Raw genomic sequence first — 16,384 nt, forward strand, 5'->3', positions numbered from 1 at the left:
AGTTTAATTAATATGTAAAATTAGTATTAATAGTATTAGTATACAAAAAAAGGTCTACAATACACACTCACATTAGAGATAACTTTTTCTAGGCTAAAAATGTTGTGCACCTGGAATCTATTAATAAAGAAACAGTAGTATAAAATGATTTTAAACATTTAGCCGTATACTGTACACTAACATTGACTAACATTTAGCTTGTTTAAAAAATGTGTTTATGCTCACACCAAGGTATTTATTTGATCAAAAATAAAGTAAAAACAGTAATATTGTGAAATTAGCATTACTCCAGTCTTTAGTGTCACACGATCCTTCAGAAATCTGAATGTGCACATCTGGTGCTCAAGAAACACCTCTTATTATTAATAATAATATTCTTTATATTTTAGTGTGAACCATTTTATATCAGAATCAGAAAGAGCTTTATTGCCAAGTATGTTTGCACATAAAAGGAATTTGTTATAGTGTCACAAGCTTCCAGTACACTGAGACAACAACAACACACAGATAATAAAAATGAGATGTGAATAAAATACACATGCATAAATATAAACCACAAAAAAAGAATAAATTGTATGTACAGGTGTGCTATAGATGGAATAGGAATAGAATAAAATAAAATAAGTTGTAGGGATGTACTAGGGTTTAGGGTGATAAATAATTATAAGGTTATTGCACATACTGTAGCAGCTCAACAGAGTGCACTCTAGTTTACTCTGATTGTGTTCTATGACTGTGAAATACCTGTCTATCAAGCGTTAGCTCTCTTTTTTCATACACGAGTACAGTCCCACAGCACTGGTGAATGTCTCACGCTCTCTCCAGCAATAACCTTGCACCCCCCACCTCTCTGTGGAATTCATTCGTCTCTGGTCTGTTCAAACATCACACCTGAACACAGCTGTCAGTCGCCCGGCTTTCTTATTGCCTGTCCTCTCATCCCCACATTTACTTCAGAGCAAGAGGCCTTTAGTTTACAAGTGATCTGCAAGCTCATCGAAAAAAGGATGAATGCACACTGACAGAGGGAAATGCTAACAGCCACAGACTTGTTTTGCGGGACACAGCAGGTAATGATGAATGCTCTGCTGCCCAGTGGGGGGTTTTACATGAGTTACGAGGTTTGACATGAATGTAGCACATTACATGCTTGTGAAGTAGAATTTGATGGACAGCTGTCACTCACTTGATGAACTGGCCCATGTCCTCGCACAGCGCTTCGCAGCCAGGCCACTTGCATTCGCCGTGTCCATAGAGCGGGTGAGAGGCCGTGTGTTCCTCATGAGTCGAGCTGAAAGAGACAAAAAAGATTTGATTAGTCAAACTATAAATTATGTCACACTGAACTTTGACTCCAGTCTTCAGAGTCACATGATCCTTCAGAAATCATTTTAATAGCTGATTTGTTGCTCAAAAAATTTCTTATTATCAATGTTGAAAACAGTTGCGCTGCTCAATACTTTTGTGGAAACTGTTAAATATCTTTTTTCTTTAAAATAATTTAAATGCCTGCTTTCTTAATCAAAACAACCCATTGGGGTCAATATAATTTTTTTTCAGGCAGTCGGCATGGTAGCCTCACACATGCAACCAATACAAAGCAATGAAGCAATGGAAACAGTCTCGAACATTCCCTGTCTGGGAAAGCCGATATAGCTTTGAGCCAGTCCTTCAGGAAGCTTCGAACAAATCTAGCTCAACTGGATCTGGTAAATGTAAAAAATTACAGCTTTTCCATAATTGTGACTGACAGGCTTCCAATAGTAAGCGCGTATCATTGTATTAGCATCTTGTACTACGACGCAGGTTCGAATGTCCTTAGATGCAGCCAGGAACAACAAGCCGCCATCTAATTACGAATGAACGTGGATGATATTCAGATATTTCTCGTAACGGCGGGAGCACGGATAAGGTGGCTGCTGATGTGCTGACAGGGCCTACTGGTGGGGCCTGGGGATAAATGCTACGGTCTTGTTTCGTTTGAGATACAGCCACTGTGTGCTCTGTGGCTGAGAAGTCTGGTTCGGGTCTCTCTGGCCCCGGCTTCTGTAGAGACCCATAACGGATCAGCCTCGAACCCCCGCCAGCAGTCTCATCCAGCAATTTTTCATTTTGGGCCTGGCCAACCGCCACGGGCTAGCATGTAGCTTGGTTTTTTTTGTGAGGGCAGGGACCACAGAATCCTTCGTCATGTGTCTGACTGCTGCTAAGCATGGGCAGGGGGATAAAGGGGGGGGAGCGCGGCTTGTGGTGGTTGAAGGCCTGGGGAACTCTTCCCAATTCCACATCAGAGTACTGCTTAATATAAAGCAGCTTGCTAGCAGATGAGGCCCTCCTGATGTGGCGCACACACACGCTCCCTCCTCCTCTTCATCAGATGTGCTGGCAGTGGATGGCCCACGCAATTCAGAAGCTGCTCGAGCGCTAGACATTACAAACTACTGGCAACCACACTGTCCACATGTGCCATGCATTAGCCTCACCACACAGTTTTTCTTTCCTTTTGAGTTGCGTGTCTGTGTGTGTTTGTGTGTAAATGTGTTAGGCCAAGTCAGGGAGAACAGTGTTAGAAGAAAACATGATGGAAGGCGCGCTTTTCTTTCTGTTTAGCCATGTCCATGTAGCATGACAGGGTGGGGTGTGTGTTAGTGCTGCTGGTGTGTGTGGGTTTATTTAGCTGTAGTTTGGAGGCCCCACCAGTGGAAAAATGGCCATATTACACAAAAGATCCACAGAACTGCTATAAACGTCACACTGCAGCACAATTTAAGTGAACTGCAAAAGTTAATTAAAAACTTGATTAAAAACAGAAATGTTGATAAAAAACCTTTTGCTGTTTGGAGTTTTTATTTATATATTTATGCAATCTATTCATAAATTAGCTAATAAATATTACATTTTACTTTATGCTTTATTACATTTATATTTAATTTAATTTGACATTTTACTTAATTACACACACACATACATACACACACACACACACACACATACATATATATATATATATATATATATATATATATAAAGGGGGGCTGGCCCTGTGAAGGTTTGATAAATTACTTTTATATAACAATAACAACAATAGCAGTCTAAGGTATGTCCTCATTTAGATGGATAGGTAACCTTGTGTATATTTACATAAGTGTGTTTGTTACTCACTGGGTGCTCTGCAGGAGAGCGCCTTTGGAATAAGGCATGAGATGCTCATCACTGGACTCCTTGGTGAAGGAGGAGATCCACTCAAAGAGTCTTGCTCTTAAGAATGGAAAGAAGGCTTGAGTACCCAGTAGGACCACTTCTCTCTCTTTCTCTCTCAAACACACACACACCTGCTCATCTCTCAATTAAATTATCACAGTACACCTTCACCCACTCCACACACACACTCATGCTGAACTGGCACAGGGGCGTCAGTCATGCTGAGGGCATGCCATGTTCTGAGGAACTCACACGAGCACCAAATATCAAATGAACCCAGGCATTTTACATCAGCTCATCAAACGGCAACTGACGACAGAAACCTTGAAATATGACATGCGTGACAAAAATATATCTTTATGAAATCTGTCATGTAGCAGTTATTACATTAACATTAAAATACATTAGCATATCTATAGCACTTTTTTGTTTGCTTATTTTCAATATACTGTTAGTTGTTACTTATTAGCTGTTTGTAGTTGCAACCCATGCACAGATTTTAGTATCTGCCTGCTGCAGATGATTTGATTAAATAAATATACATATAATACATAACACACACACATTTTTTTGTCCCCCTTCATATTCTTGACTTATGTCGTTGACTTTTAAAAAAAAATTTATCAGGTGGACTACAAAGTATGCTTGTGCATTTTCCACTGACCTGTCTCTCTTTGGAGTGTGCACAGAGTTCTGTCCATTTGGCAAAGTATGATGGGGGATCTGAGGTGAGACCTTGGAGGCCGAGTATGAGGTAGTGTTGGAGCTGTTGGTGGTCAGATCGAGGCCCTCATGTTTCATGACCTCCTCTGTGCTCTGAACACCGGCCACGTCCTTCCACAACTGCTGCAGGTCAGTGGGGCACATGGCTGAGATGGGCAGAAAGCAAGCAAAAGATTACTACAAACTATAAATCATTATTAATTACCATAAACCATAATGTCCTTAGACAGAAAAGAAAAAGTTACCACCTTTAGCAAACTATAAGTGCTATAATCCATCAACTCTATTGAAACACAAACACAAAAAGGTCCTTTAAAAGCCCTGGGTCAACAACAGGTACCATATGTTTTTCAGCATGCTTATTAGTTTTTCTCTTCTTTGTTGTGCTGAAGACTATAAGCCCAGTGTTGAATGACGAGAGCTCCTTCGGAAAGCATCCAAACCTGCATCTCTCTCTATCACACCTCCAAAGCCCCCCCTCCACCTCACCACATCTTGAACAGTGGCCAGCTGGCAGCGCATCTCACCCCAGAGATCTCAAAGCCTGTCAATGCGCTGACATTAGTGGGGCAAGCCATAAAACACCAGGCACACACCTCGCCACACTTTACTACAGGAGGGGGGCATGCCAGCAGGATTTGTTAAGTTCACAGAACAGCAGAAGGAGGGACCCATCCAAATCGGAGGAAGCAAATGGCTAATTTCAGCGTGTTTCTGTTATCTTTCAACATCTCTGCGAATCCCCCTGGATACCTCCATTTGTAATTATCACCGTCCCGACCGGCACTGCAACTCACTGGGTGAATTAATCTTGGCGAGCTGCTCTCTTGGCATTTTTTTTGTTTTATTCTCCCCTCAGACTTGCTGAATTCGGGATTGTATTTTGTCTCTTGGAAAGGTAGAGGGGGTCTAAGTTGGGAGGGATTTGAGCGTGTAAAAAAAGTGGAGAAGAAGGGGGGCCGCCCAAGCTCGTCTGGTGCACACTGTTCCCGAAAAGCCACAGCCTGCTACGCTATCTCATATGGCAAAGACTTAATAGCAATCTAAATATTATGTCTGGTCCGCCAGCATTCTTGTCCCGGACCCCGCCAAAACAAAACTCCTCGCCTGGCCTGGCTCTCTTCATCTCCCCACCTCCCTCTCTTCCCAGCAGGCCTGGGGCCAGGGAAATGATGTATGGCCACACTTGCAGCTACAGGCTGTTGTTCACTAGTGACAGACAACCTGACAGAGCACCAAAGGGCCATGGATGTATTTTAACCCTGCAAATAACCGAGCCAGCTCGGTGGCGTGGCACTGTTGCCTTAGATGGGGGAAGGGAGGTGATTTCTGCAAGTTTCTACTTTTGTGAAAAAGCAGCCAGAACATAGGAAGTGGAAGGGAGGACGCAGGGTGGAGATGGAGCGGTTTACCTACAGTGAAGTGTTTTTGTATCTAATTTTCTTCCAAACACACACAACACAGTTGCACACACACACAGGGGCAGGTGAGGCGTTTCCCACTGTGGTTGGCCACACACTCTCTATTTCTCACACACACATTTAATAGAAAACCAACCTCAGCTTTCCACACAAGTGTGTGCTCCTGAAATGGTTTAATATTTAACATTTAATAGTTGGTTTATTGAAGCTGCTGTGTATCATGACGTTAAAACTTTACTTAATGTGCAGAGACTACGAGTAAACCATTCTAAGGTCGATTTCTCTGACATGTATAAACACTGTGGTGTTTTCAAAACATCACTATTAGTCTTAGCAGCCTGGCATAGCAACACGGTCTCAACCAATAGTGTGAGTTTGAGGTGGGGCTAACAGTTTTCGACCAATGGCAGACAAGGGTTAGGAAAACCTGCTTGGAAACAGACATTATTTTTGAAATTCTTCTTGATGCAGAATAACTCATCTTCAAATTTAAAGGAGAACTGTGTAATCTCCGCAGAACTTAAATTATATGCACTACTGTTCAAAGTGAGGTCAGTAAGACAGCATTTATCTATTTCAGGGGTCGGCAACCCGTGGCTTCCGAGCCGTATGCGGCTCTTTCATCCCTCTGCGGTGGCTCTCTGTAGCATGGGTGTACAATACGTGGGGGAGGTGTCCCCCTGACTTTTAATAAAACCTAAACTCTTCCCATGCACTTTTTTTTCTCGGGCTAGTGTGTTCACATAGAGGTTTTCAAGGGCCAATGTTAATAAATCTAGATTTAAATTAAAAGAGACAAGATAGTCATGTCGTTTTGGATACGTTTTATTTGTATCCAAAACGATGTGAACATCACGGAGCGCTGAACACTCTCATGCGCTGTATGTTTCATTCATACTCGAAGCCGGAGGGCGCTCTCATGCAGAAAGTCCAAAACGGACTCATATGATAGAAGTAATAATAACTTTTGACATGCCAGGAAATCCCTAACATGGACAAAGGCATCCCGCTATTGCTGTATCTAAGTTGAATAACAAGCATAAACCTTAACTGATGAAACGTGAAGACAATAAATGCTTGCGACAATATATGGTTTCTGTTTGTTTTTCAAGTCTTCTCCAGGTGTATGAATGTTAAGGTGCAAACTGACATAGCATTTATTACAGTGCAGAAGCTATAAAATATATTTTCTGCCTTATTCTTTGATAAAAATGGAAAAATGTTTGTAGTATATAAACTATTATACTGATTATACAATCATAACTATAAAATTGTCATTAGTAATATATATCAAAAATATTATAGAAGACAAATTATTGGTTATTGTCCAGGAGTGTATTTTATTTCTTAGCCACTTTTTGTCAATTAGACATACATAAATAAATATTCTAATTATTATTATTACTACATTTGACATTTCTGCCCCCCTCACTTACGAAATGATTGCTACTCCCCTGCCCTGTAACATAACTGAATACTGAACTTTAGCTATATGCCGTGCTATCTTTATTTGGGGATCAACTATTTTGTTGCTCCACTGAATTTTATACAGTGGGAAAGGGGCCAAAATGGCTCTTTTGCAGACCCCTGATCTATTTTAAAATACAGTAAAAACAGTAATATTGTGAAATGTTATGACAAGCTAAAATAACTGTTTTCTATTTTTATATATTTTATAGGTAGTTTATTCCTTATGACAGCAAAGCTAAATTTTCAAAATATGCTGATTTGGTGCTTAAGATACATTTCTTTTCAGGATTCTTTGATGAAAGTTTAAAAGAACTGTATTTATTTGAAACGGAAATGTTTTGTTAATTGCCATTTTGTCTTTTTTTTATTATTATTTAATGCATCATTCTGGATACATTTTATTATTGTTATTTTTTTAATCTTACGGACCCCAACCTTTTGAATAGTAGTATATATAAAATATAAGCATGTATGCCACTCTTTCACTACAGATCAGACTACATTACACTTTCTGATTATCATCTACATTTGATTAATATAGATGGCCGATGAGGCTGCTCACAAGACAACATTACAAATTCCCCTTTGGTTTCTGATGTCTGCTCCCCCTTCTAACTACATGCATCACAAATCCTGAAAAAAACTGAAGAAAAGTTTGGCACGGTGATCACAAAGTTTTAAGCCAAGTCCGACAGATCTGGTTGCGCCCTTTGGACAGAAATTAAAATGACTTACTGTAACTGTTAAGTGAATCTTACAAAGAAACAAAAGTCATCCCGACTAGCAGTCTGTCTAATGCTTGGGTTCGAAACTCTAGCCTTTCTGCGGGAATGACTGGGCATGCCAAACAAACATGAAAACAACAACAACAGCGGTTGGCGCCACAAATGGATCAGAGAACAAATCCTTTTCAGCAGCAGCTACAGCTACAGCCAAGCATGACTAGCCAGAAGAATGTGCATGGTTGGCTGGTCAGTCATAATGGAGGACTTCTTTTCAGAGAGGGATTGCGGGGAAATTCCGTGATTCTACTCTGTCGCAGGATTTGTTGAAGGGATTCCAAGAGCCCAGAGTTTATTGTCCTTCAGACCCCTTGAAACAATGCAATAAGCAATGGGGGTGGGTGTGAGGGTCTACGCCAGAAAGATGCCTAAGCCAAAAGTTTACAGCTGTCGTGAAAAATTATTTTCATCAATCTGTGAACCTTCCTCTGCCTTGCTCCTTGCTCTCCCTCTCTTTTTTCCCAAAAGACTACTTTTCTAAAAGCAGCCGTGTGCATGTGTGTGTGTGGCAGGCCCATTCAGGATTTCGGATGATGAGTCTATGTTTTCTTAAGACTGAAATAATCAGAGATGTCAAGAGCAATGGGTGAAAATGAGAGTATTAGACATACATAAATAAATATTCTAATTATTATTATTACTACATTTGACATTTCTGCCCCCCTCACTTACGAAATGATTGCTACTCCCCTGCCCTGTAACATAACTGAATACTGAACTTTAGCTATATGCCGTGCTATCTTTATTTGGGGATCAACTATTTTGTTGCTCCACTGAATTTTATACAGTGGGAAAGGGGCCAAAATGGCTCTTTTGCAGACCCCTGATCTATTTTAAAATACAGTAAAAACAGTAATATTGTGAAATGTTATGACAAGCTAAAATAACTGTTTTCTATTTTTATATATTTTATAGGTAGTTTATTCCTTATGACAGCAAAGCTAAATTTTCAAAATATGCTGATTTGGTGCTTAAGATACATTTCTTTTCAGGATTCTTTGATGAAAGTTTAAAAGAACTGTATTTATTTGAAACGGAAATGTTTTGTTAATTGCCATTTTGTCTTTTTTTTATTATTATTTAATGCATCATTCTGGATACATTTTATTATTGTTATTTTTTTAATCTTACGGACCCCAACCTTTTGAATAGTAGTATATATAAAATATAAGCATGTATGCCACTCTTTCACTACAGATCAGACTACATTACACTTTCTGATTATCATCTACATTTGATTAATATAGATGGCCGATGAGGCTGCTCACAAGACAACATTACAAATTCCCCTTTGGTTTCTGATGTCTGCTCCCCCTTCTAACTACATGCATCACAAATCCTGAAAAAAACTGAAGAAAAGTTTGGCACGGTGATCACAAAGTTTTAAGCCAAGTCCGACAGATCTGGTTGCGCCCTTTGGACAGAAATTAAAATGACTTACTGTAACTGTTAAGTGAATCTTACAAAGAAACAAAAGTCATCCCGACTAGCAGTCTGTCTAATGCTTGGGTTCGAAACTCTAGCCTTTCTGCGGGAATGACTGGGCATGCCAAACAAACATGAAAACAACAACAACAGCGGTTGGCGCCACAAATGGATCAGAGAACAAATCCTTTTCAGCAGCAGCTACAGCTACAGCCAAGCATGACTAGCCAGAAGAATGTGCATGGTTGGCTGGTCAGTCATAATGGAGGACTTCTTTTCAGAGAGGGATTGTGGGGAAATTCCGTGATTCTACTCTGTCGCAGGATTTGTTGAAGGGATTCCAAGAGCCCAGAGTTTATTGTCCTTCAGACCCCTTGAAACAATGCAATAAGCAATGGGGGTGGGTGTGAGGGTCTACGCCAGAAAGATGCCCAAGCCAAAAGTTTACAGCTGTCGTGAAAAATTATTTTCATCAATCTGTGAACCTTCCTCTGCCTTGCTCCTTGCTCTCCCTCTCTTTTTTTCCCAAAAGACTACTTTTCTAAAAGCAGCCGTGTGCATGTGTGTGTGTGGCAGGCCCATTCAGGATTTCGGATGATGAGCCTATGTTTTCTTAAGACTGAAATAATCAGAGATGTCAAGAGCAATGGGTGAAAATGAGAGTCAAGAACTCTAATAAAAGACTGGAATCATTTTGGAGGCCCTATCGGCAAGAGTGGCAGGGATTTCGGCATGGAAACTGGAATCGGTTCCCTGTTTGTTCTGTCCTGTTGAGGCTCTTGCAATGTTACGACCGCTGTGGAACCTGTAAAAGTTGATGTGTCTAATTTTGGCGAATGGTGGCCAGTTTGCAGTCAGGATCCATTACTGGTAGGGTCCCTTTGACAAAACAAGGAAAAATTTAAAAATACATAAAAAAAATGATCCAAAACCTCCATTTCCTTCTGTAGGATAAGTGAGTCTGGAGCGTGTAAAACTCATGGGCGTACACACACATAAGCCCCCTCCCTGCCTCTGCACAAAGCCCGGTGAATTTTGTGGCATATTTTACCTATTATCCAAATGACTGCCTTCCACAAAACCAACAATCAAGCTTTGCTTTTATCTCTTTATGAGCTGATTAAGTTAACAAGCTTCACATGTGGCTCTATGGACATGGCTGTAGTTAGTCTCCAGGGGGCTTCATCCCGCTCTAATAGATTGAGATGATAGCTCATTGCCAAATTTTGGAGGAAGACGAATAAGGGATTCATTTTAGAGCCAGCTTTATTAGCATTCAACATTGTGCGTATAGTAGTGGGGCAATCTGAGATTGTGTGCATGTGTGTGTGGTTGGGGCTGACTAAGGAAGAATAAGTGGGCGGCGGACGAAGGTCTGGCCTCAGCCTGAGACAGCCATCTGGTCCTGGGCTACGTGTATGAACACAGATGCTGCATTTATTTAGCACGCTGCATTTCCTCCAGAGCTCCACTTTCCATTAATAGGCATCACTAAAGAAGCGAAACAGACACTCTGTGGTGTTTTTCTGGCTGTTGAGAACAAGAGAAGAGCTGTGAAAGAGACAGACCACCAGGTTGAGAGGCCTGTGATTGTAGCACCTCAACCTGGGGCTAGATGGAGTCAGATGTTTGTGGTTAATATTGACGAGCTAATGGAGCTGGGGAAGAGTTTTTCACCTTTAAAGATATACATTAATTCAAGTAAGTATCTGCAATAAAAATGTCTGACAAAAATATCAAATTAATTAAAATCCCCTTACTTTCACAGTAAATACTACAATAGATGAATGACTTGAATAGTTTGACATTCTGCAATTTTGGTACGTTACTTTGACTTGTTTCTTCTTTCATTCAACTAAGGTGTAAAATAGACATTCACCAATTCTTAAGTTATTAATTAGTCGTTGACTTGTTTTTTAGTTGGAATGTTCAAAATTTCAAAATAAATAAATAAAATACTTGTTTTCATCTAAAATATAAGAGTATTTTGTCTAATTAAACAAGTATGTTCCCACTTGATTACATTATAAACAAGATAAACAAAAATCTGCCAGTGCAGTAATACAAAATACATCTCATGAACAAATCTTATTATTTTATGCAGTGTTGATAGCTAAAACCTTTAAAAACATATAAAAATATATATATAAAAAAGAAATGAGTTTAAACACAAGCACTTCAATTAATAACTGGAAATCAATCAAATCTAAAAATGAACTAAATCTGGAAGAAAAATAAAAAAGTTAAATAGCCTAAACAGTCATATTAAGAAAACTAACATAAATGACAAAAGCAGACAAAAAAATTAAAATGAAAACTGAAAATATAAAAATAAAGCTAATATAAAATATTAATTAAAAGTATGGTAGTATAGCAGTGTTAATTTCGTTGATGAATAATTTGTCAATTTTCGTCAACAACATTTTTTCACTGACGACAACAAGATGATAACGAACTATAACTATTTTTGAATGACAAAAACTAGGATGAAAATCTACTGACATTTTCGTCAACGAATAAAAACGAGACGAAAATGTTAGGGAGGGACAATTTGGGAAGATATTCCTTCAGAACGAATCTGCTGCATAGTTACGAGGTTAGATGCGTACATACAAACCGGCGGGACATAAGCTAAAATACATTTGCTGCACATCTCATAAAACGTTCAAAAATTTCAATATGTGGGAGTAAGAGATGAGCAGACATATGGATAAATCTGACGACGCAAGAGAGAACTCGTTTCAGTCCGGTTTTCTGAGCGCAGACACTGAAGCATACACACACAGAAAGCGCGTCTCACAGCACACAAGTACTCTCTTGTTTCACATGAACAGAGAATTACACTCAAAATTATGTCAAATTGTCAGTTTTGACGAGTATTCACGTAAACTCAGATGATTACATCTTAAGTCAACGTAAACAGTTGGGAGAATGTGTATTAATACATTGCATCCTTTGCAGCTGTGCATTCGGTTTTAAAGGGATAGCAGCCTAACTGCTATTGTCCGAGTCATTGATGTTAATCTAGCAACAAAAGAAAGACAGAAAAACACTCACTGCTCTTGACTGAAAAACTTTAATAGCCCTAAAGATTAATCTGAATTTATATAACAAAATTATGTAAAATTGTCAGTTTTGACGAGTATTCACGTAAACTCAGATGATTACATCTTAAGTCAACGTAAACAGTAGGGAGAATGTGTATTAATACATTGCATCCTTTGCAGCTGTGCATTCGGTTTTAAAGGGATAGCAGCCTAACTGCTATTGTCCGAGTCATTGATGTTAATCTAGCAACAAAAGAAAGACAGAAAAACACTCACTGCTCTTGACTGAAAAACTTTAATAGCCCTAAAGATTAATCTGAATTTATATATAGAAATAAATATGTCTGCTTGAAAGAATGAAGAATATGGTAAACAAGTTGCTATAAAGAATGCATAATTAGCCTATATAACCATTGGTATTTCATTAATAAGAAGACCATGTTCCTGTTCTTTATGAGAAGTGGTTTTATTTAATTTTAACAAAGGCATGTTCTGTGTCACCGCAGTTAAATCTGTGTCTATCATGATAAAACCTTAATATCAAACCTATATAATGAGTTCGGAAATTTTTGAGAAATGCATAATAAATGCATTACACTGTAACTAAACCCATTAGATTTTAGTCGACTAAATTTACTGTAAATTTAGTCGACCAAAATCTTATGATATTTAGTCAACTAAAACTAGACTAAAACTAAAAACAATTCAGATGAATAAAATGTGACTAAAACTAAATGGCATTTTAATGAAAAGACTATGACTAAAACTAAATAAAATGTCAAAATTAACACTGTAGTATAGAAATAATACTATAATATCATAGGGCAGCATCTGTAGCCTTACAGACGTCTACTGAAACTCAATCTCAGCAGATGCAGTATATCATCCACATACTGCATCACAAAGAGTATTTGGATCATCTTACTCATTTGCAGGAAAACTGAATACTGTGTGTGATTGCATTGTTATGTGTACCTTGCTGCAGGCTCTGAATGGGTACTGCTCCTTGGCCCGGCTGTAGGTTCACCAGGCCCTGTCTTTGTAGATTTAGAATGTGTTGCTGCTGTAGTTGTTGCATCTGGATCAGCTGCTGCTGGAAAGCCAGCTGTTTATTCCCCAACTGCTGCTGCTGAGAACAAGAGAGAGAGAGAGAGAGAGAGAAGCATGTTACACAACAAAACAAATGGATGGGAAAAGTGAGAGGAAAAAACTTGGAGAGCTTCAGGATGGAGAGGGCGGGAAAGACGAGACATTCATTGGCTTTTATAAGCCTTCAACCTCGTCCAGGACATGTTTAGATAGGACACATCCTGGAATAGAGATATTTTCCCCTCCAATCACCAAAGCACTTCCTGTGGAGGTAGACAACAAGCAGACAACAAAACGCTGAGACTAGGTTCAAAGTGTCGAAGTGCATTGTGAAGCCTCATGCATTAGGAGATAACGCATTAATCTGGGAGTGACAGTACCATGTGGACTAGGACCGATACCAAAGACAAGCTCTCAAACACGCTCGTTCATTCCTGCATGTAGCAATCTGTTAGCATGCGGTTGGCGCGCAATTAACATGGCAATAAACAGTGACTAACAACATCTGTGCACAATGTTAAGAACTGTTCCAGATTATATGACATCAGATGTTTATCATTTTACGATAAGGCTTGGTATTTTTCACTATGCATGAAATGTGCTTTGTGAAACCTGAGAAGCATGACTCCAAACCCCTTTTTCAGTGTTTCATAAACAGGTCTCAGTGTGTGTGGATAGTCATCATTCACCTATTAAGAGATTTATTTTTGTTCCAGCCGACTTCTGGTGACGTTTAACAAAAGAGATGAAAAATTAGCAAACCGTTTTATCAGCTATGACATAAGCACAGTGTATTCCAAGACTAGCCCTAAACTTGTATAAAAACATGACATGAGTGAGAAAAACCCCTCAGATCTTCCGCCAGAGGTGGGAAGGAACATAAAAGAGGGCCAAGGTGGAAAAAAAAAAAAAGATAAATTTAAAGGTGATGCATATAATTTTTGATGTTTAAAGTGACATTGCATGGCAACATTGACTCAACCAATGACATTTTGGGAGGTGGGGCTGGGGCGACACTACCGTTCAAAAGTTTGGGGATAGTACGATTTTTTTAGTTTTTGAAAGAAACGCTTTACATTTCTCAAAAGTGACGGACATTTACAAAAGATTTCTATTTTACATAAACACTGTTGTTTTGAACTTTCTATTTAACAGCAAATACTGAGAAAAATTTCTCAAGTTTCCACAAAAATATATTAAGCAGCACAACTGTTTTCAACATGAATTATAGTAAGAAACGTTTATTGATCACCAAATCAGTATATTATAATGATTTCTGAAGGATCATGTGACACTGAGGACTGGAGTAATGGCTGCTGAAAATTCAGCTTCATCATCACAGGAACAAATTACATTTGGAAAAATATTAATAAATCTTACAGAACTTTTGAACCTATTTTTCTGGCCAATGGCGTACCTTGTTCAAAGTATGCATGATACATTTCACCATTAAAACAATAAAGCAACCAGTTCACACTCATTTCTACAGCAGAGAGGTACAGATTTGGAGAGCTGTGTGTGTGTGTGTGTAGATAAATTTAAAGGTGATGCATATAATTTTTGATGTTTAAAGTGACATTGCATGGCAACATTGACTCAACCAATGACATTTTGGGAGGTGGGGCTGGGGCGACACTACCGTTCAAAAGTTTGGGGATAGTACGATTTTTTTAGTTTTTGAAAGAAACGCTTTACATTTCTCAAAAGTGACGGACATTTACAAAAGATTTCTATTTTACATAAACACTGTTGTTTTGAACTTTCTATTTAACAGCAAATACTGAGAAAAATTTCTCAAGTTTCCACAAAAATATATTAAGCAGCACAACTGTTTTCAACATGAATTATAGTAAGAAACGTTTATTGATCACCAAATCAGTATATTATAATGATTTCTGAAGGATCATGTGACACTGAGGACTGGAGTAATGGCTGCTGAAAATTCAGCTTCATCATCACAGGAACAAATTACATTTGGAAAAATATTAATAAATCTTACAGAACTTTTGAACCTATTTTTCTGGCCAATGGCGTACCTTGTTCAAAGTATGCATGATACATTTCACCATTAAAACAATAAAGCAACCAGTTCACACTCATTTCTACAGCAGAGAGGTACAGATTTGGAGAGCTGTGTGTGTGTGTGTGTGTGTGTGTGTGTAAGGGTAAGGGTGAGTGCTATGGAATACATGGCATGTGCCGATAAGGTCAGTTGGTGTCGTGGTGATAAATGTCCTCCTTCCTGAACTGGCCTGAGTCAAACCACTGTTCCCAGCGACACACTTTTTGATGTTCCCTCAATGAGAGATGGGCCTTATCTCCTTTGAGATAACGGTGCGAAAAAAGTGGAGGGGAGAGAGAAAAAATGTTGAAGGAGGGAAGGAAAATAAAAAAAGAAAAATAATTAAAGGTAGTTTCTTAATCTCACTGTCAGAGAAGTGTTTGAGGCCCCCGCCTGGGGCACAAGGCCCCATGGGAAAGGGCCACATGGGTCAACACCAACAGAGAAGAAAGAAAACACAAGCTCTTTCCAAAACCTAGTGAGCTGCTTTGTTCCCTACATAAGCAACTGTTTTCAAAAAGCAGCATCCTAACAATCACAAATCTGTATAAATTTGAAAAAGGCAACAACTCAAATAGTGCTTTGCACAAGATAATCAACAGACAATTGATTTCTATAGTCTGACATCAACAAGCTGCTAAGCTAACTGCACGATACTCTATTAAGAACCAAAATACATTGCACACATAAACATTACTAAAATAAATTACACTGAATTATTTTTTTTAAATACTTTTCACTACTTAATGAACTATTTACAATTATTTATAAATGGTAGCATAATTAAGTTTAAGTTTGGCCTTTTTTGTAACTATGTTAGGAGATCACTAGAAATTTGGAACAGAGTGACTGTCACAAAGTCCAGAGCCGGATCCACAAATTCTTAATAAAATTATTTTTTACTGATATTTTTTTCTTAAGTTAAGATTTTTTTTCTCAAAAATATTTCTTGAGAATGTTAACTTTTTCCTTAATATTGTTCTATAGACAAAATTTAAGAATTTGAATGTGTGAAATTGTTCTGAAAAATCATTGCAAATGACCTATTAAAGTGATAGTTTACCCAAAAATGAAAATTCTGTCATTATTAACTCACCCTCATGTCGTTCCAAACCCAAAAGACCACAAATTAAGATATTTTTGATGAAATCCGAGAGCATTCTG

At 38.5% G+C, this 16,384-nt stretch overlaps 1 protein-coding gene across 3 annotated transcripts in view; it reads right to left on the reverse strand.

Moving 5' to 3' along the window:
• Window positions 1-16,384, reverse strand: part of LOC107590145 (forkhead box protein P4-like) — an 86,264-nt gene that overhangs the window by 27,364 nt on the left and 42,516 nt on the right. For 2 of the 3 annotated variants that reach the window (XM_016278752.1, XM_016278753.1), the window contains 4 exons: window positions 13,045-13,198; window positions 3,866-4,070; window positions 3,163-3,258; window positions 1,187-1,291 (listed from right to left, as the gene is read on the reverse strand). In XM_016278752.1, coding sequence (XP_016134238.1) covers window positions 1,187-1,291; window positions 3,163-3,258; window positions 3,866-4,070; window positions 13,045-13,198 — 560 coding nt within the window. The remainder of the gene's footprint in view (window positions 1-1,186; window positions 1,292-3,162; window positions 3,259-3,865; window positions 4,071-13,044; window positions 13,199-16,384) is intronic. The other variant, XM_016278754.1, reaches the window with a different exon arrangement.

Source organism: Sinocyclocheilus grahami, unplaced genomic scaffold (genome assembly GCF_001515645.1).
Source record: "Sinocyclocheilus grahami isolate Dianchi unplaced genomic scaffold, SAMN03320097.WGS_v1.1 scaffold125.1, whole genome shotgun sequence".
NCBI classification, from domain to species: domain Eukaryota; kingdom Metazoa; phylum Chordata; class Actinopteri; order Cypriniformes; family Cyprinidae; genus Sinocyclocheilus; species Sinocyclocheilus grahami.